Source organism: Pseudonaja textilis, chromosome 15 (genome assembly GCF_049901715.1).
Source record: "Pseudonaja textilis isolate UNSWEBS1 chromosome 15, rPseTex1.2, whole genome shotgun sequence".
Lineage (NCBI taxonomy): Eukaryota > Metazoa > Chordata > Lepidosauria > Squamata > Elapidae > Pseudonaja > Pseudonaja textilis.
Window position 1 is genome coordinate 6,217,911 of NC_142004.1, and position 19,351 is coordinate 6,237,261.

General features: G+C 45.5%; 1 protein-coding gene across 2 annotated transcripts in view; it reads left to right on the forward strand.

The window, feature by feature from the left end:
- The window catches only part of PI4KA (phosphatidylinositol 4-kinase alpha), a 69,907-nt gene extending 54,089 nt beyond the window's left edge, over positions 1–15,818 (forward strand). For both annotated transcript variants that reach the window (XM_087913334.1, XM_087913333.1), the window contains exons 41-55: positions 893–1,060; positions 2,275–2,328; positions 3,246–3,366; positions 3,900–4,029; positions 4,196–4,266; positions 4,524–4,596; positions 4,691–4,761; positions 5,579–5,688; positions 7,002–7,106; positions 8,042–8,167; positions 9,163–9,283; positions 10,111–10,270; positions 13,057–13,146; positions 14,055–14,138; positions 14,926–15,818. In XM_087913334.1, the coding sequence (XP_087769460.1) occupies positions 893–1,060; positions 2,275–2,328; positions 3,246–3,366; positions 3,900–4,029; positions 4,196–4,266; positions 4,524–4,596; positions 4,691–4,761; positions 5,579–5,688; positions 7,002–7,106; positions 8,042–8,167; positions 9,163–9,283; positions 10,111–10,270; positions 13,057–13,146; positions 14,055–14,138; positions 14,926–14,977 (1,536 nt within the window). In that variant the 3' untranslated portion in view covers positions 14,978–15,818. The remainder of the gene's footprint in view (positions 1–892; positions 1,061–2,274; positions 2,329–3,245; positions 3,367–3,899; positions 4,030–4,195; positions 4,267–4,523; positions 4,597–4,690; positions 4,762–5,578; positions 5,689–7,001; positions 7,107–8,041; positions 8,168–9,162; positions 9,284–10,110; positions 10,271–13,056; positions 13,147–14,054; positions 14,139–14,925) is intronic.
- The last annotated feature ends 3,533 nt before the right edge of the window (positions 15,819–19,351 follow it).

The following is a 19,351-nucleotide window of genomic DNA, read 5'->3' on the forward strand; positions in this document are numbered from 1 at the left end:
AGAGATAAAATAGTCAGTTTGATTTGGCCTCAGTTAATCAGAGTGGGCAGAGCCATCCATTCATCATCATCTTATTTTGACAACCCCATAATCCCTTGCTGGATGGAGCCTGGACAACTGAATGGAGCTGAGTGTTTTACTGGCCGGATGCCCTTCCTGTCACCAATGCAGAGTTTTGTTCGGCAGTTATATTCTCAGTGTGCCCAGAGAGAGAAATATCCGCCTCTTAACTAGGATTGAACTCACAGCCTCCTCTCTCTTAGAGAGGGCTGGAAAGCACTGTGAAGTGCAGGGGTGGGATTCTACCAGTTCGCACCTATTCGCTAGAACCGCTGTTTACATTCTAAGCAGTTTGGAGAGTCGGTTGTTAGAAGAAATTCCTGGCCTAATCCTGTAAGGCAGGCAGGAAGGAAACATTCTGGTGTTGTTTACAGAAACTCTGTTAACCCTTATTACATTCTTGGCAGGACTAGACTTCCTATCTCAGGAACGTCTCTGGAGTTTTTTTCCCTTCCTTTACTGGTACTTTGCTTGTGTGGAGTGACCATTCAAAGTTACAATGGCCCTAAAAAAAAGGACTTATGACCATTTTTCACACTTAACGACTGTTGCAGCATCCCCACAGTCATGAGAGGCCAGGCGAGGCGAGGCGTGCCTCCATGTGAGTGATATTGAGTGGGCCACGCCCAGCCAATAACATGACCGCCAAGCCACGCCCACCCAGTCACATGACCGCCAAGCCACGCCTACCCCCTAAGCCACGCCCACAGAACCGGTTGTTGAAAAATTGAATCCCACTCCTGGTGAAGCGGTATATAAGTCTTAAGTGCTATTGCTATTGGGATTCACGTGTGTGTATGTGTGTGTGTGTGTGTGTGTCCTTGCTTTTCAGTATCTAGTTACTTGGCACACCATCGATGCTGATGCTCCAGAGCTCAGCCACATCCTGTGCTGGACTCCCACCGATCCACCAACGGGCCTCTCCTATTTCTCCAGCATGTACCCCCCTCATCCTTTGACAGCTCAGTACGGGGTAAAAGTGCTGCGGTCTTTCCCTCCGGTAAGTAAGTAAGTAAGTAAGTAAGTAAGTAAGTAAGTCGTTTCTCCCCCTCCCCCCAAAAAAGATCTTAGAATGTCTTTGCGCTGAAGTACTGCAGATCCTGGGTTCTCAAATGAAACACACACACATACACACACATTTTTCCCAACCTCAGTTTGGCAGGGCATGGCAGGGCAGCATTGCCGTATCTAAGGCGGTGTGTCAGCTCTGAGATTCAGCTGCCAAGAATGTTATAAGGAAAAAAAAGGGTGTGTGTGTGTGGAGGAGTTGGAAAGTTCAAGGCGATTTCGTAGGTCGCATTAAAAAAAAAATTCCAGCTGCCATTTATTTGGTTCTCGTGATTAATGGAAGCGTAAGAAGGGGGAGGAGAGAAGGTGGGTTTTGTGAAACGCACGCTGAAAATGACTATCAGTTTGGGAAATTCCATGGACATACCAGAGCTGTTCCTAGTAGATCAGTTGGGGAATTATACTTGTCTCGGAGTGATTGATTACCATGGACAATTTCTGGGTGCCTAACACAGTGATGTCTAACCTTTTCGTCTATGCCTGCACTCAGTGCAATGCGTGTGCGACCCCCCCCCCGCACATGCCCACACATCTCCTGAATTTGCCCCGCCCTCTACGCACGCATGGCAGATACCCAATCAGCTGGCTGGCATGCGCAGTGGAGCTGACCTGGGGCGACGGCTAGTGTGCTGGCAGAGATGGTTCTGTGTGCCACTTCTGGCACACATGCCAAAGGTTCGCCATCGCGGATCTAAGGGGTTGTCGCATAGAACAGGGGGATCAACCTATTTTCCAAAATACATGCAAGGAGGGAAGCAACTTGGAATTAAGGAGAAATTTCCTGACAGCCAGAACAATTGACCAGTGGAACTCCTTCCCTCCAGAAATTGTGAATGCTCCCAACACTGGAAGTTTTTAAAGAAGAGATTGGATAACCATTTGTCTGCTTGAGCAGGGGGTTGGACTAGAAGACCTCCAAGGTCCCTTTCAGTTCTATTCTGTTCTGATTGATTGATTGCTCGACGGATTGATTAATTGACAGATCGAAAATTTGGGTGCTTGGCAACCAGCCTGCAGTCCAAAATGCAGGTCTTTGCCTGTTGATGATGGAAGGAGACGCTCTTGAAGCTAGAATGCCGGTACTTTGAAAAAAAAGAAATCCTAACTCCTCTTTCTTTCTTCTCCCTTCCCTCCACCTCCCCCCAGGATGCTATTCTCTTTTACATTCCTCAGATTGTGCAGGCTCTTCGCTACGACAAGGTAAGGGCAGGGAAAGACTGTGAGACATTTGTTAAGCCAGGGGTGTTCTTGGTCAGATGAGTTTAGGGGCTGCCCGGCATCCGTTGGCCACCTGATCCTTTGTCACTGGAAGGTGCTGTGCATTGAACTTTTCCACGCAACGTCCTTACACTCGGGTGCTTTGGCATGCAGTCAATGTTCAGGTTAGGCCATTTGGATGGATGGATGGATGGATGGATGGATGGATGGGAGAACTTGAGACGAGAGAAAAAAATATATTCAGATACATATCTAGATCTAGGTAAAGATGATAAGAGATCTAGAGAGATAAATGATAGGTAAGTGGGTGGATGGAGAAAGAAAATAGAGATGGTTAGATGATGGATGGATGGATGGATGGATGGATAGATAGATAGATAGATAGATAGATAGATAGATAGATAGATAGATATAGATGAGATAGAGATAGATGGATGGATGATAGATAGAGATGGATGGATGGATAGAGAGATGATAAGATAGATAGAAATGGATGGGAGAGAGAAAGAAAGAGAGATGAATATGGATGGGTAGATATGGATAGAGTGGTAAGTTAAGGTAGACAGAGATGGATAGATAGGTATGAATGTAGATGGATGGATGCATCAATGGATGCATGGATGGACTGAGAAACAGAAAGACGGTGTAAGGATCTGCCTCGTCTCAATGAATAGATGTATTCATTGTTTCCATGATGCTTGGATAAACTAGAGAGTTACCAACAAATCACGAATACAATACAAGTCACCAGCAATCAAGGAAGATGCTTAAGGAGACCTTCCATGGTTGGGATTTAATGGGGGGAACTGGTCCATTCGGGCCTTTGGGCTTCTCTGTCTCAACACGCCCCTGATCGGAGCTACGCTTAGAAGAAGACCTGCCTTGTTGTATTTTCTCAGATGGGCTACGTCAGGGAGTACATCCTCTGGGCAGCTGCCAAGTCCCAGCTGCTGGCTCACCAGTTCATTTGGAACATGAAGACCAACATCTACCTGGATGAAGAGGGACACCAGAAAGACCGTGAGTGGACCATGCTTGGGGATCTCGCGCTACCTTCCTCCTCCTCCTCCTCTTCCATTCCACAAAGCCCCACTCCCTTCTAGCACTGATGATGCTACCTAGTTGAGCCATGAAATACCTGCAAGAAGATCAAGTTCAGAGACCACTAACCCCAGTCTTCCTCCTCCTCTTCCTCCCACCTTCCTCCTCCTCCTCTTCCATTCCACAAAGCCCACTCCCTTCTAGCACTGATGATCCTACCTAGTTGAGCTGTGAAATGTCTGCAAGAAAATCAAGTTCAAAGACCACTAATCCTGCAGTCTTCCTCCTCCTCCTCCTCCTCCTCCTCCTCCTCCACCTCCTCCTCCTCCTCCTCCTCCTCCTCCACCTCCTCCATTCCACAAAGCCCACTCTCTTCTAACACCAATGATGCTACCTAGTTGGGCCACAAAACATCCGCCAGAAAACCCCTCAAGCTCCGAGAGCCCCAAGGACCCCACAAACTTCACTCTCCTCCTCCTCCTCCTCCTCCTTCTGCTTCCTCGTTGATGTAGCTGACATCGGGGAACTGTTGGAGCAGCTCGTGGAGGAAATAACCGGCTCGTTGTCTGGTCCAGCCAAGGAGTTTTACCAACGGGAGTTTGACTTCTTCAACAAAATCACCAACGTTTCTGCCATCATCAAGTGAGTACAAAGGCAGAGGCATTTTTTTAAAAAAAACAACAACAACCCTTAATTCTTTCCTTGCAGTGAAATGGACCTAATAAACAAAACCCAACTTGCGTCGCGGGACAGAATTCATAATTCAAATATTCCCAATATGTTGTTTTTTTTCCCACTACCTCCCCAGGCCGTATCCTAAAGGTGAAGAGCGGAAGAAGGCTTGTCTGAACGCTTTATCTGAAGTGAAAGTGCAACCAGGTAAAGAAATTAACGTTTACAGGGAGTCCAGAATTCCTGTTGCTAAGGGGAAACAGGAGTTCAGTGGGTTTTGCCCTGTTTTAATGGCGTTTCTTGCCAAAGAACGTCGTAACTTTGAACAGGCACTTAATGTCGCAAGTCGAGGACTACCCCTAAAGAGGAGAAAAGTCTTGGCTGTTGTCCTCCCAGACAAGTCCTGCTAGCTCAACCATTTGGCTGGTTTCTACCAAGGATTCTCTTCTTCTCCCTCCCGATAGGTTGCTATTTACCAAGCAATCCAGAAGCCATTGTTCTGGATATTGACTACAAGTCGGGAACGCCTATGCAAAGGTATGGCCTGGCATCCCTTTCCAGCCTGTTCCACTTGGGTTAAGAAGGAAAAAAGGAATTATTGCTGGCATTGACCTGTTCTTCTTCCTTCTAGTGCTGCCAAAGCCCCTTATTTGGCCAAGTTCAAGGTGAAAAGATGTGGAGTGAGTGAACTTGAAAAAGAAGGTTAGTTTAATGGCTCTTCTTCTTCTTCTTCTTCTTCTTCTTCTTCTTCTTCTTCTTCTTCTTCTTCTTCTTCTTCTTCTTCTTCTTCTTCTTCTTCTTCCTCTTCCTCTTCCTCTTCCTCTTCCTCCACTTCTTTTCCTTCTCCTCCTCCTCCTCTTCTCCTCCTCCTCTTCTTCTTTTCCTTCTCCTCCTCTTCTTCTTCTCTTTTTCTTTTCCTCCTCTTCTCCTTCTCCTCCTCCTCCTCCTCCTCCTCCTGGTTCTTCAAAGGTAACACATTTGACATTCATGTGAAAAGAGAGAAATTGTTCCGCCACGTATCCTCTTCTTGATCTTCTTTTTCTTCATTGTCATCTTCTCTTCTTCTCCATCAACATATCAACTTGAGTTGAGAACCTTCTCCTCTTCTTCTTCTTCTTCTTCTTCTTCTTCTTCTTCTTCTTCTTCTTCTTCTTCTTCTTCTTCTTCTTCTTCTTCTTCTTCTTCTTCTTCCTCTTTTTTCTTTCTTCTTCTTCTTCTTCTTCTTCTTCTTCTTCTTCTTCTTCTTCTTCTTCTTCTTCTTCTTCTTCTTCTTCTTCTTCTTCTTCTTCTTCTTCTTCTTCTTCTTCCTCCTCCTCCTCCTCCTCCTCCTCCTCCTCCTCCTTTGGAATGTTGACGTGGAGACATCCAACCTCAAAAACCCCTTGAGCTCTTCCACCCTTGGGACCACATCACAGAAAAGGCAGAGAATTAACTGCTGGTTAGAGTCCCCTAAAGGACATCTCATGTGTATTATCGCTTAGAACGTAACTACATTTAAAAAAAAAAACAACTCTTCCAGGTCTGCGTTGCCGTTCAGATTCCATCGACGAAAGCGGAGAAGACGGGAGGGAGAGCAAGAAGATTTGCTGGCAGGCCGCCATCTTTAAAGTGGGGGACGACTGCAGACAGGTGAGAAAGCTGCTGGGTTGCCTTCTTAAGTCACCTGTGGATGTGGACGGTTTTTCAGCAATCACTTTTGCGTTGAGGGGTCCCCGGTGCTTTCTGAGCTGGGTTGTTTTTCTTGCAGACGTTTCATGACCCAACTAGGTAACATCATCAGTGCTAGAAGGCGACGGGGCTTATGGAGATGAGGAGTAGGAGGCGTTTCCAGCGTTTTATTTCCAGTTTATGGCAAAAACACCCATTGGATAAAATTAATCCACTTAATGACCACCAGCAAAAAAAAAAAAGGTTGAAAAATCAAACCCAGTTCCATGGTGACCCATTTAACAACCTCCAGGCTCCATTATGGTCATTAGTCGAGCGCTCTCTAATGCATCCTTTAACACTAAAAAGACCTCATCTGGTAACATCATCAGTTCTAGAAGGGAGTGGGAGTTATGGAGAGGAAGAGGAGGAGAAGTGTGAGGTCTTCTCTGAGCTTGCCTGTTTCCTTGCAGACATTTCATTACCCAACTAGGTAATATCATCAGTGCTAGTAAGGAAGCGAGCTGTCAGTTTGTATTCTGGTGGTTTTCCTGTCGTTGTTGATGGGGACGGTCTTAATAGATTCTTTGGTCGGGCTGTTTATCCTTGGCTCTTTGGCAGTTTCTTGACTGAGGTGTTGTTTTCTTGATCGTTGGTCTGATGTTAAACCTTGGAGTTCATCTAGTCTTTGTATTCCTTTTTGGGCTGTGGGAATAGTCCCTTTTGAACAGTCTATAGAAGAGACCCCAGCACCTCTCCACCAGCAATCAGCACCCAGACCGACATAGATTAACCCCAAGGTTAACATCAGACCAACAATTAAGTAAGCAAGACTCCAGTCAAGAAACTGCCAAAGAACTGACTGCAAACCACACTCCTTACTAGCACTGATGATGTTACCTAGCTTGGGTCATGAAATGTCTGCAAGAAAGCAACCAAGTTCAGAGATCTCCAAGGACCCCACAGTCATTATTATTATTATTATTATTATTATTATTATTATTATTATTCCTCCTCCTCCTCCTCCTCCTCCTCCTCCTCCTCCTCCTCCTCCTCCTCCTCCTCCTCCTCCTCCTCCTGATGATGTTACTGATGATGTTACTGTCAGCGTTCCAGAAAACCTCAACTAGTTTACTTAGCTTGGGTCACGAAACGTCTGCAAGAAAACAAGCTCAGACCGCACCAAGGACCCCTCACGTCAACCCTGAGTTTCAGATATCCTCCTTTATTCATGACTGTTGCGTGCAATATTTGAACACCCCCTTTCAATCCTTGTTTCTTTTGACGCTGGGCAGGACATGTTGGCCTTGCAGATCATCGATCTGTTCAAGAACATCTTTCAGCTGGTGGGCCTCGACCTCTACGTCTTCCCCTACAGAGTGGTGGCTACTGCTCCTGGGGTGAGTATCTGGGAGAATGCTTTGATTCAGATGCAGATTCGGATTCACAGGGTTGGAAGGGGCCTTGTAGGTCATCTAGCGCGGCCCTCCCCGCCCAAGCAGGAGACCCTACAACCAGTTCTGACGGAGAGCAAGTCTTCTATCGATCCGCACATTATCAGTTTGTTCTGTGCGTGGATATGCAACGGACAGACTGAGCCAATTTTAACTTTAAACAACATGGACCCCGAGTATCTATCATCAATACTGTAAATATCATATTTAAAGTGCTTAAATTGTCTGTTATTGTCATGCCCCTGGTGGAGACTGACTCTGAGGGAGAAGAGGTTGTGGAGGAGGCTGGGGAAGGGCAGAGGCTGGCTGAGCAGTCGGAGGAGGACCCAGGCCCATCCCCTCTCCATCCTAGGGCACGCAGGGAGGAGAGGATAAGGGAAAGACGTGGTCTCCTCGGGAGGAGAGGGCCTTGACCCTCTTCATGGGCTGCAGCTGTGACAACTGCATAAGAGTTTGGACCTGCGTACTGGCAAATGCTGGTGACAAAGCGTGTTTTATTTTGGTCTGAAGTTATCTTGGTTGGCGTCCTTCCAACAGACTCTGCCTTGTTATCTCCTTGAATTTGGCAAATACTTCTCCTGTTCCTTTGTGGAAATTTCACCATTGTAGTTGTTTGGTTTTTCATTTCACCTCTATCTGCTCATTGAGTTCGGACTGTACTGCTTTCTTTTGACGACTATTTCTGAGTACGTTTTTTTCTCCAACTGAGAATTATTAAACAGTGGGGCCAAGTTGGAGGCATTTAAAGGGACATTTATGTACATTTTGGATCTTGTTACGTTTGTGTTACACTCTGGGTCATCACAGTGATCTGTTATACGTTTGGCGGAATTTGCTCTTGGGAGCTCCTCCCATTCGTTCATTTCTCTTCTTTCTCTCAGTGTGGTGTCATCGAATGCATCCCAGATTGTACTTCCCGAGATCAGCTGGGCAGGCAGACCGACTTTGGGATGTACGATTACTTTACTAGGCAGTACGGTGATGAATCAACCCTGGCCTTCCAGAAGGTATTTTGGGTGACTCTTAGCTATAGAAGGGAATATTTGTAAGCTCGGGGTTGAACTGCAAGGCGATGCTCTCTGAGCTTGGTGGTTTTCTTGTAAACATTTCATGACCCCACTAGGTAACTTCATCAGTGCTAGAAGGGAGAGAGGTTTGCAGAGAAGGGGAGGAGAGAAGGACAACTGTGGGGTTCTTGGTGGTCTCTGAGCTTGGCTGTTTTCCTGCAGACGTTTCATGACCCTACTGGGCAACTTCATCAGTGTTAGAAAAGAAGGGGGGAGGAGGAGAAGGAGGGGAGAGGAGAAAGGGAGAAGGAGGACTGTGTGGGTTTTGGTGCTCTCTGAGTTTGACTTGCAGGCATTTCATGACCCTACTAGGTAACATCATCTGTGCTACAAGGAGTTGGGATCGTGGAGAAGGGGAGGAGAGGAGAATTTGGAGAGGAGGAGGGGTGGAGGAGAAGGGGGAAAGAAGGAAAAGGGGGAAGGAGAACTGTGATGTCCTTGGGTGCTCTCTGAGCTTGGTTGTTTTCTTGCAGACATTTCATAACCCAACTAAGCAACATCATCAGTGCTAGAAGGGAGTGGGGGAATTCTCTCTCTTTCTGAACTCTCCCTAATGGCCCCTTGAGTTGACTCTGGAGAGTTTTGGAGGATGGCTTTTATTGATGAGACCCTAACGAAGAACTAGGGGGGAGGAAATGCCATCCTCTTCTTCATTGGCTGGACAGTAATTGGCAGGTTGAGCATTTCCTGGACAGTAAATAGTCCAGTGATGCCAAGCGCAAAAATTCCGTACTGTTAGGAATAAAGCCAACCAAGTGACCCCATTAGATTCCTCTCTTCCTCTCCTGAGAATTAAATCGTTTGTCTTCAGTCCTCCCCGTCCTCCCCTAGGAAAATGCTCCTGTTTTAGGATGTTCAGCTTTGGCCAACTGAATGCCCGAGATACAAACTCTTCCTCCTTTCTCAATATGGCCGCCGTTGTCACACCCTTGCAGGCTCGATACAACTTCATCCGCAGCATGGCTGCGTACAGTCTTCTGCTGTTCCTCTTGCAAATTAAAGACAGGCATAATGGCAACATCATGCTGGACAAACATGGACACCTCATTCACATTGGTTAGTTGACCCCTTGGGACTTCTTCCTTTCTTCTTTTCTTTTCTTTTCTTTCTCTTTTTTTTGTTGTGGGTTCACCCTTTTAACTGGAGCAGGCGTCGGGCTCGGGGCGGGGCTAGTCAGAGGCGGTATTGGCCAGTTCTCCGAACTAATCACTATTTCTGCGACCGGTTTTCCAGAACCGATCAGAACCAGCTGGATACCATCTCTGGTTCCTTCCCTTTGTTCCTCTCCTCCTTCCCATTTCGTTCCTTTCTTCTTTACAGTGGTGGGATTCAAATTTTTTTTTACCATCGGTTCTGTGGGCGTGGCTTGGTGGGTGTGGCAGGGGAAGGGTACTATAAAATCTCCATTCCCTCCCCACCCCCACTAACCTACTTTCCAGCTCTGTTCTCCTGTGCAGGACAACCAAAGAAGAACCCAGCCGATCAGCTGGGACTCAATGGGAGGCGGAGCATAGATGGGGTTAGCGGGGCCAGTCAGAGGCCGTATTGGCCAGTTCTCCGAACTACTCAAAATTTCCGCTACCGGTTCTGCAGAACCGGTCAGAACCAGCTGAATACCCACCTCTGACCATGGGGCACAAGGGAACTCAACCCACAGAAACCAAGGGAATGTGGGACCTCCCTCCCTGGGTTTTCTGGAAAGGAAAAGCCAAGGGAGAGAAGAAATACTTTTAGCCATCTCCACCCAGTCACTTGACCACCAAGCCACGCCTACCCCCTAAGCCACGCCCACAGAACCGGTTGTTAAAATTTTTGAATCCCGCCCCCTGGGCACGCGACGACGAAAAGAGTGCCCAGGTCAATGCCTTCCTCCTTCTTGGCAGATTTTGGATTCATGTTTGAAAGTTCTCCCGGTGGAAACCTGGGTTGGGAGCCCGACATCAAGCTGACGGATGAGATGGTCATGATCATGGGTGGCAAGATGGAAGCCACACCTTTCAGGTGGTTCATGGAGATGTGCGTCAGGGGCTACCTGGCGGTCAGGTGAGGAGGCTTCTGCTTGGGTTCCCGCCCAAGCGGGAAATGATACAATGAAAACATCGTACCACATAGTACAGCCAGTCTTATTTTCCTCAAGTACAGTTTGATAGTAATTTAATTATTCCATCTAGATTATTAAGTGGCGGTTACTTTCTACCCATTGCGAAATATCTACATTAATGTATATTATCTATTAATCATTTCTTACTTCTCAATTACGACTATATACTTTTATGAATAAATCTTTTCTTTGGCTTAATCAAAACAAAGGAGAGGTAAAAACTCCTGCCCAATTATTGTCTGTCGTTCAAGCTATATATAATAATATATTTCTTGAAATCCTTATTTCTTTTTATTTTATACATTGTTTTTCTTTACGATCTATCCGTTCGTACCATTTGTCCCAGATCCGATAATATTCCATATCATCTTTCTCCTTTAATTTCAATGTAACACCTTTCCATTTCCGCACATTGGTATATTTTCTGAATGACAAAATATAGAGATGGTACATTGGGGTTTTTCCAGTAGTATGCCATCGTTGTTAAGTGAATCCCTGTAGCTGTTATGTTAGCAATGCGGTTGTTAAGTGAAAATGGCCTCCTCTTCTCCTCAGAAGGCCGCAAAAGAGGATCACAAGACCCCAGGACACGTCAAATGTCACAAATATATGCCAGCTTCCAAGTTTTGATCACATGATCACGAGGATGCTTGAGTGGTAGGGTGGCCTAGAGGTGGGGCTCTCATCTCCCAATCAGGAGGCTGTGACTTCGATCCTAGGTAGAGGCAGATATTTCTCTCTCTGGCTACACTGGGAATATCTCCGCTGGGGGGAAAAAAACCTCCGCGCTGGCAACAAGAAAGGCATCCGGCCAGTAAAAAACACTCAGCTCCATTCAGAGTCCACCCCACAAGGGATTACGGGGCCGTTAAACAGATGATGACATCGGTCGCAAGGATGCTTCAGCTGTCTTAACGCGTGAGTCATTTGGAACGGCCACCGAAGGAATGGTTGCAAGTGGAGGGCCACCTGCACCGATTCGGTTCTGCTGGCCCGAGGCCGTAACCAAAAGACAGCCGAGGTTCAAGAGGAGGAGGAAGCAGGAAGGGAGCCCAGGCATGTCCGAGCAGCGGTCCTACCTCTGAGAAACGATTCTGAATCATCCTTCCATTGCTCTGCTCACGGAGGAGGATGTTACAGCCACCGTAAAACTCCGGGGAGCTCAGCCCCCCCCCTTTGCCGCAGTAATTTTGTTAGGTTGATTAGATGGGTTGGCACTCGGGCTGCTTCATCAGCAGGCAGGCAGGCAGGCAGGCAGGCAGACGTTTCGCCTGCCTAGATTTTAATTATCATAACGGGGTGAGATGGGATCTCAGCATCTGTTGCCTTTCTTCCCTCACCCCACTTCTTCCTGCTGTTCATTTTCTTCCGGTCGAAATTGAACAGAATTCGGTGTGATCCTGGAAGAAGTACTTTAACCCTGTTATCGGTGGGGGGTGGAAAGATTCCCCTCGTTGCGATTGTGGTGCTGAGATGCAAAGTATGAGTAGAATAGAATAGGGTAGAATAGAATAGAATAGAATAGAATAGAATTAGAATAGAGTAGAGTAGAGTAGAGTAGAATTAGAATTAGAATTAGAATTAGAATTAGAATTGAATTAGAGTAGAGTAGAATTAGAATAGAATAGAATAGAATAGAATTAGAGTAGAGTAGAGTAGAGTAGAGTAAGAATAGAATAGAATAGAATAGAATAGAATAGAATAGAATAGAATAGAATTAGAGTAGAGTAGAGTAGAGTAGAGTAGAGTAGAGTAGAGTAGAATTAGAATTAGAATAGAATTAGAGTAGAGTAGAATTAGAATAGAATAGAATAGAATAGAATTAGAGTAGAGTAGAGTAAGAATAGAATAGAATAGAATAGAATAGAATAGAATAGAATAGAATAGAATAGAATAGAATAGAATAGAATAGAAATTCTTTATTGGCCAAATGTGATTGGACACACAAGGAATTTGTCTCTGGGGCATAAGCTCTCAGGGTACATACAAAGAACAAAGTGATAGGTCATAGATATTAATCATGGCTACAACCAATAGTCTTTAAGATACAAACAAGTGATCAATCATAAGATACAGAAAGATGAAAAAAAGAGAAGAAGAGAAGGATAATAGCAAAAGAGCTCTACTCCATGAGTAAATATCCATAGACATAAGACAGTACTGTGGGAATTAGGTGTTCAGCAGAGTGATGGCCAGCGGTGTGTGTGTTATCTTTGTGTCTTGTTGTTTGGGCGTGCATGCAATGCCCTATACCAAGGGTCTTCAAACTTGACAGCTTTAGGACTTGTGGACTTCAACTCCCAGAATTCCTCCTCCAGTCCTGTTAGCTCAGGAATTCTGGGAGTTGAAGTCCACAAGTCCTAAAGCTGTCAAGTTGGAAGACCCCTGCCCTATAGCAACGTTCTGAGGAGAGAAGTTGAAACAGTTTTTGTCCAGGACGTGAGGGGTCTGTGTGAGATTGCCCACGACGTACCTTCTTCCGGTTCCTTAGAAGATCGGCCTGAAGCGACCCCAGAGGCGATCGCCTGGATAGCTGAATTGGACATCCAGTTATGAGGTCCCTGCTGTAGCCCCATAGAAGTCTTGTATAAAAATATGCGGGTTGTGTCTGTGTGTGTGTACTTTTACTTCTCTTCTGCCCTGGTCTGATCCTATCCTAAATAAATAAACTTCTTCCTGCTGGTGGATGGGACCAACTGTGCTTACCCTTCTCGTTCTCTCCTCGCAGACCTTATATGGATGCCGTTGTTTCTTTGGTGACTTTGATGTTGGACACAGGATTGCCGTGTTTTCGGGGACAGACCATCAAACTCTTGAAGTAAGTGGGCTGCACCGATTGGCTGAGAGCAGAAACGATGGGCGGGTCTCGTTTAAGCTAAGCAAGGGTTTGATTGGCTTAAAGAGGCGGGCGGGAGGCTGCTTGGCTAGAGTCCCATGGCCTGGTGGGGTGGACGGGGCTCAGCCTGAAGCTTTGGAAGAAAAAAAATGAGACCCTGTAGAGCAGGGAACATTCATCCCTGATGGCCTCCTGGAAGGTGTGGTCCAGTTTTTATTTCTTTATGGTACCTGTGAATCAGTCTTGACTCCTGGGAACTACCTGGAGAAGTTCTCTTGGCAATTTTCAGAAGTGGCTTTCCAGGCCGCCTTTCTAGAGAAGGAGAAAGGGACTTGGCCGCAAGTTACCAGGTAGCTTTCATGCCTAAGGCAGGACTAGAACTCCCAGTCTCCTGGCGATTGGTCCAAAGTCACCCAACCTGCTTTCATGCCTAAGGCAGGACTAGAACTCACCATCTCTTGATGATTGGCCCAAAGTCACCTAACCTGCTTTCATGCCTAAGGCAGGACTAGAACTCCCAGTCTCCTGGCGATTGGCCCAAAGTCACCCAACGAGTTTTCATGCCTAAGGCAGGACTAGAATTCACAGCCTCCCATTTTCTAGCCTGGTGCCATACCAGCTTAGGGAATTCTGGGAGTTAAAGTCCAGATATCTTAGAAGTTTGTACGGTTGAGAAAAACACTCATATAATTGTATTAAGAATTACAGCACGGTGAGAACAGGCTTCACAGCCCTAGATTCCCTTATGATATCCCGCCAACTTAAGAGTCTTTGCAAAAAATATCAGCAACCACTGTTGTCCGCGTGCTTGTGAGGAGATGTGCCAAAGTCAAGACTTCTCTGCAGAACAGTCTTTTGATGTCCTTCACTTCTCCTGCTATCTCAAACAGGAACAGGTTCAGCCCCAACATGACGGAGCGGGAAGCTGCCAACTTCATCATGAAGATCATTCAGAATTGCTTCCTCAGCAACAGGTACTTCTTCTCTGCTGTCTCCATTTGTGGCCCAGCAATGAAAAGAGGCAGGGAAATTGTATCTTTTAGACTTAACAAGATTCTGTCAAAGGTAGCTTTGCAATAAGTAGATTTAGATCATCCGGGTGTGACGCCAAATAGAGGTCGTCCTCCCCTTATGACCACAATGAAGCCCAAAAGCCTGCGCCGCCCGTCAGCCCTCAGATGGAGAGTCAACAGCTCCCAGGTCTGGAGGTGGCTGATGAGGAAGAGGAGGAACAGCTGGGTCCAGTGCCTGATGCGCGGATGCACAGAAGGCGGAGGAGAGGAGAGCAGTGGAAATCTATGAGCCGGTCCTTGGGATGGAAGAGCCACTATTGCTTGCAAAACCCCACCCCAGCTCTGGGGATAAAAGGCAGGGGACAGAGATGAATAGATGTGACAGATAACTATTCATCTTCCAGACAGACGGACTAGTTAGCCTGCGGTGTGAGAGAGAGAGAGACTTTTTGCGGGGCTGCTGGAGCTCCTAATAAGGGAATTATTGATTTAACTACAGAGGGCTTGTCGAGCTGGGTCAGAACACTAATGACATGTTTGACTCTTCCTTCCCTTAGTCATCGCCTACAGTATATTTCTAATCAATCCACGACTCATTGTTGCAGCAAACTCTCATCCAGAGTAGCCTCTTCATCACAAATTTTGTCTGTTTCTCGAGCCCCCGTAGAAACCAGATCCAATCCCAAGAGGAACATTTCTGAAAAAAGCCTAATTTTTTTTTCCTTCCTCTTCCCCTCTTTCTTTTTAGGAGCAAGACGTATGATATGATCCAGTACTACCAAAACGATATTCCTTACTAAAACGGGGAGCGGGGAGAGGGACACCATGATAGCTTCCCTTTCCTCCCAGGCTCGAAATGTGAAGTTCTGAGATCGTTGTCTCCTGCCCTTCGAAGCAAGCTCTGTGTGCTCGCGCACGTGTGTGTGTTTGCATGCCAACCTGGGTGTCCCCCGTGGTAGCGGATACCGCAACAATCAACCAACATCTTAGCTCGCGCCTTTCATCTTTGCTGGAATCCTCCTCACGTGGCGTATCCGTGATCTAGAAATTAGCCGCAGTCATAGACTCTTTAAAAAAAATTGTGTTGCATTTCTCAAGACGGGCAAATTTGAAACCTTCGGCGGATGCCAGGCGAAGTCAGGGCCCCCACTTCTTGGTTTGTCTCAAAACCAGAATCTTTTGACGTGGTTGTTGGAGAGCAAGGGTCTTCAACCTTGGCAAGTTTAAGACTTGTGGACTTCAACTCCCAGAATCCCTGAGCTAACAGGACTGGAGGAGGAATTCTGGGAGTTGAAGTCCACAAGTCTTAAAGCCGTCAAGTTTGAAGACCCCCTGATCTAGAGCATCGGATGCAAACCAGGTGCTGTAGAATGATAGTGCAGAGCGACGGAAGAACGATTGCTCTGGCGCAATGCTGTAAAAATTGTAAGGATAATCATTTTGCACTTGTCGGTGTAAATCGCTTGTATTTTTTGCACTGTAAATCTCCTTGCTCCGTGGTCAGTATTTCTTATTTTTCAGGAAGAATGTATCACAACCCTCCCACCCACCTACCCCTTTTTGTGTGGTTTTAAAGAGAGATGCTCTACTGAAGAGAGGTTATATTTAATCTTACATAAAAAAAAAAAAAAAACAGAAAAAGTCTTGGGATATTTTCCGCACCAGATTTTTTTTTTTTTTAAACTCTGAAACCAATCATCCCTACTCACCTCTAGGAAAACTCTGGTCAGTGCTCAAAGATGCTGCCAAACGTGGTGGAAAGGATTATGGACGTCCTAATTTTCACCAATAAATTCCGTAAAGGAGATAATATAGTTTTAATCAGACATTCGATTTTATTCTGGTTATTTCCAGAAGTGGGCAAATGGAAGGGTGCTTTTTTTTCCTCACCCCTAAACCTGGATGCTCTCTTATTAAATAGAAATTTGTGTAAAATAACGGCATATGGGAGGAGCTAGGTGCAAAATGGCAGGTTGCGGGCAGAGCCAATAACCCATGGCATTTTACAAAACTTTCCCAGAAAGAGAAATGCAAATCTTCATTGAATGGCTGAAAAAAAAAGGCAATAAACGATGGGGAATTTTTCCCATTAGATTTATCACCCAGTTTTGGTCTGGAGAAAAGTATGATGGCCTTAACAAAATTACAGTACAATTGGTGGAATTTAAAATACTCAGATCGTGATATAGTTTAAATTGGATTCGGGTCCTCAATGTAAGGCAGGTTGGTAGCAATTGTTGTTGTTTTTTTAATTCCAGAAAGGCACTTCAGGTAGAAGGTGCATTCCACACAACACTTTTAAAAACAACCACCTCTTTTCTCTCGAAACCCTCTGCCGCTCTCCTGGGGTCCTGAAAGAAGACACGGTTGCTTTCAAGAATAACAGGCCAGTGCTACAATTTGCACTCGCCTTCCCAGCAAAGCAACCGGCAGCAATCCGGTCCAAAGAAATGCACAGCCTTAACGTGGCTGTTATTCACACAAAAACCCCCTATGAGCTCTGAGAAATCGGCAGAGAAACAAACAAGAAAGATTTCTTGCATTTTCTATGTCCCAGTCAGTGCTGATCGTACTCTGGATACGCAGCTCAAAGGGCAAAGGGGTTTTTAAGATAAGATAATAGCGAGAGACATTCAGTTCATCCCAGTCCTTTCTTCCAGCAACAAAAATATGGGGGAAAGTTGAGTTTGCTGTTGATTCTTGTGAAGGATCAGAAGTTGTGAAGGATCAGAAGTTGTGTTCTTTTGTTCTGTTGTTTCCTACTGGTGGTTGTTTCAGAAAAGACACAAAGAAGACTGAAGTAAGAAGGCATTTTTATTTTGGATTTTTTTTTCCAGTTCCGTGTGGAAGTAGAATAGAATAGCAGAGTTGGAAGGGACCTTGGAGGTCTTCTAGTCCAACCCCCTGCTTAGGCAGGAATCCCTATACCATTTCAAATGAATGGTTATCCAGTCTCTTCTTAAATACCTCCAGTGTTGGAGCATCCACAACTTCTAGAGGCAAGTTGTTCCACTGATTAATTGTTCTGACAGGAAATTTCTCCTTAGTTCTAAGTTGCTTCTCTTCTTGACTAGTTTCCACCCGTTGCTTCTTGTCCTGCCTTCAGGTGCTTTGGGGAATAGCTTGACTCCCTCTTCTTTGTGGCAGCCCCTCAAATATTGGAAGACTACTATCTTCTCACCCCTAGTCCTTCTTTTCATTTCTTTTCATACCCAGTTCCTGCAACCGTTCATTTGTATGTTTTAACCTCCAGTCCCCTAATCATCTTTGTTGCTCTTCTCTGCACTCTTTCTAGAGAGTCTCAACATCTTTTTACATCATGGCGACCAAAACTGGATGCAGTATTTCCAAGGGTGGCCTTATCAAGGCATTACAAAATGGTATTAACATTTCACGTGATCTTGATTTTATCCTTCCGTTGATGCAGCCTAGAACCGTGTTGGCTTTTTTGGCAGCTGCTGCACACGGCCGGCTCAAACGAAGCCTGTGAGGTGTGCAAAACAAGTTGTGTCAAATTAGTGGATGCAAAACACAAAAGTAAATAGGAAAGCAGTGGGGAAGGAAAAGTGAGGAAAGATAAGAAAAAAGAAAGGAAACTTCCGACTCTCAATACAGTAAAATAAGACATTCACATCAAATCGCAACTTTTTTTGCTCTTCCTAATAGTGTAAACAAGCCATTTCTATAAAGATCTATCAGCCTAATCAGTAAATCCCCAAATCAAAGTTTTGTTCTTTTCCACATCAAGCATGGAAGTTCAGAAGGGGTTTCCATTGGAAACAAACGTACTTGTGTTCTTTTCTTTAATCAGTTTTGCCATTTCAGTCAATTCCCATTAAGTTCTGCAACCAAAAAAAAGGGCAGTTTCTTTATGATGGAAAAGAAGAAGAAAACCTATCAATAAGGGGGGGTGGGGGCTTAATTGCCATCAACAAAATGTCCTTAACAAGGTCCAAAGTAGCTGTGACTCAGAGTAGCCACCAGAGGACAGTGTGCAACAAATTGAAGGTAAAAATTCAAAATTAAGTGTGAGCAGTGCGGGATTCACCTTGTATTTGGCTGTTTCTAGTTTCCCTGCTGTTCTCACCCTGGAACATCACCTGAGTGAATCTTGCTTGAGACTTAGCATCTTCTAAGGGGACCCTGTTTTAAGAGGTTCGCTCCAAAAAGATGGAATTGGAGAAGGATAAAGGGTGGGAAGGTTCCTCGGAGAACATCTAGTCCAGCCCTTGCCGATGCAGCTATCCACATCGAACAACATCCCAGACAGATGGACCTCCAGATGTTGCAAACCCAGCCTGCACCAAAAACAACAGCAGCCCATTGGAGTTGTCCGTTGTTCAGTTTTACAGTTGAGAGGTGTTGAGGCTTTGGGCTTGTCCGGACAAAGAACTCCTTCATCTCTTACAAGCTTGTTGAGATAATTAAGATCCTCAGAAGAGTGTAAGAAAATAATACAGAAGGGCCCTTGGAGGTCTTCTAGTCCAGCCCTCTGCTCAAGCAGGAGAACCTACACCATTTCAGACAAGTGTCTGTCCAGTCTCTTCTTGAAAACCTCCGGCGATGAAGCGCCCATGATTTCTGGATTCAAGCTGTTCCACTGGTTAATAATCCTCACCATTAGGAGCGTTTCTCCTTAGTTCCAGGTTGCTGTTCTCTTTGATTAGCTTCCCTCAGGTGCTTTGGAGAATAGTTTGACCCCCTCTTCTTTGGGGCAGCCCCTCAAATATTGGAAGACTGTTATCACGTCACTCCTGATCCTTCTTTTCGTTCAACTGAACATACCCAATCCCTGCAACTGTTCCTCATACGTTTTAGCGTCCAGATCTTTGGAAGGCCAACTTTGCTGTCTTACGACAAGGGCCTTCAAACTTGACAAGTTTAAGACTTGTGGACTTCAACTCCCAGAATTCCTGAACTAACATGACTGGAGGAAGAATGCCGGAAGTCCACAAGTCTTAAAGCTGTCAAGTTTGAAGACCCCTGGTTTAAGATCTACTTCACGTGAGAGAACCTCATTCTTCATCACTCAAGGCTTGTGATGTTTAGAGAAACCAGTAAAGGTGCATCTAATTCTCCTGGCATTTCTTTATTGCTTATAGTAAGACATTTGGGGGGGTGGGGGTGGCGTGGGCTTTGGGTATGTGAACTTCATTTTTCAATTAAAGGAAAAG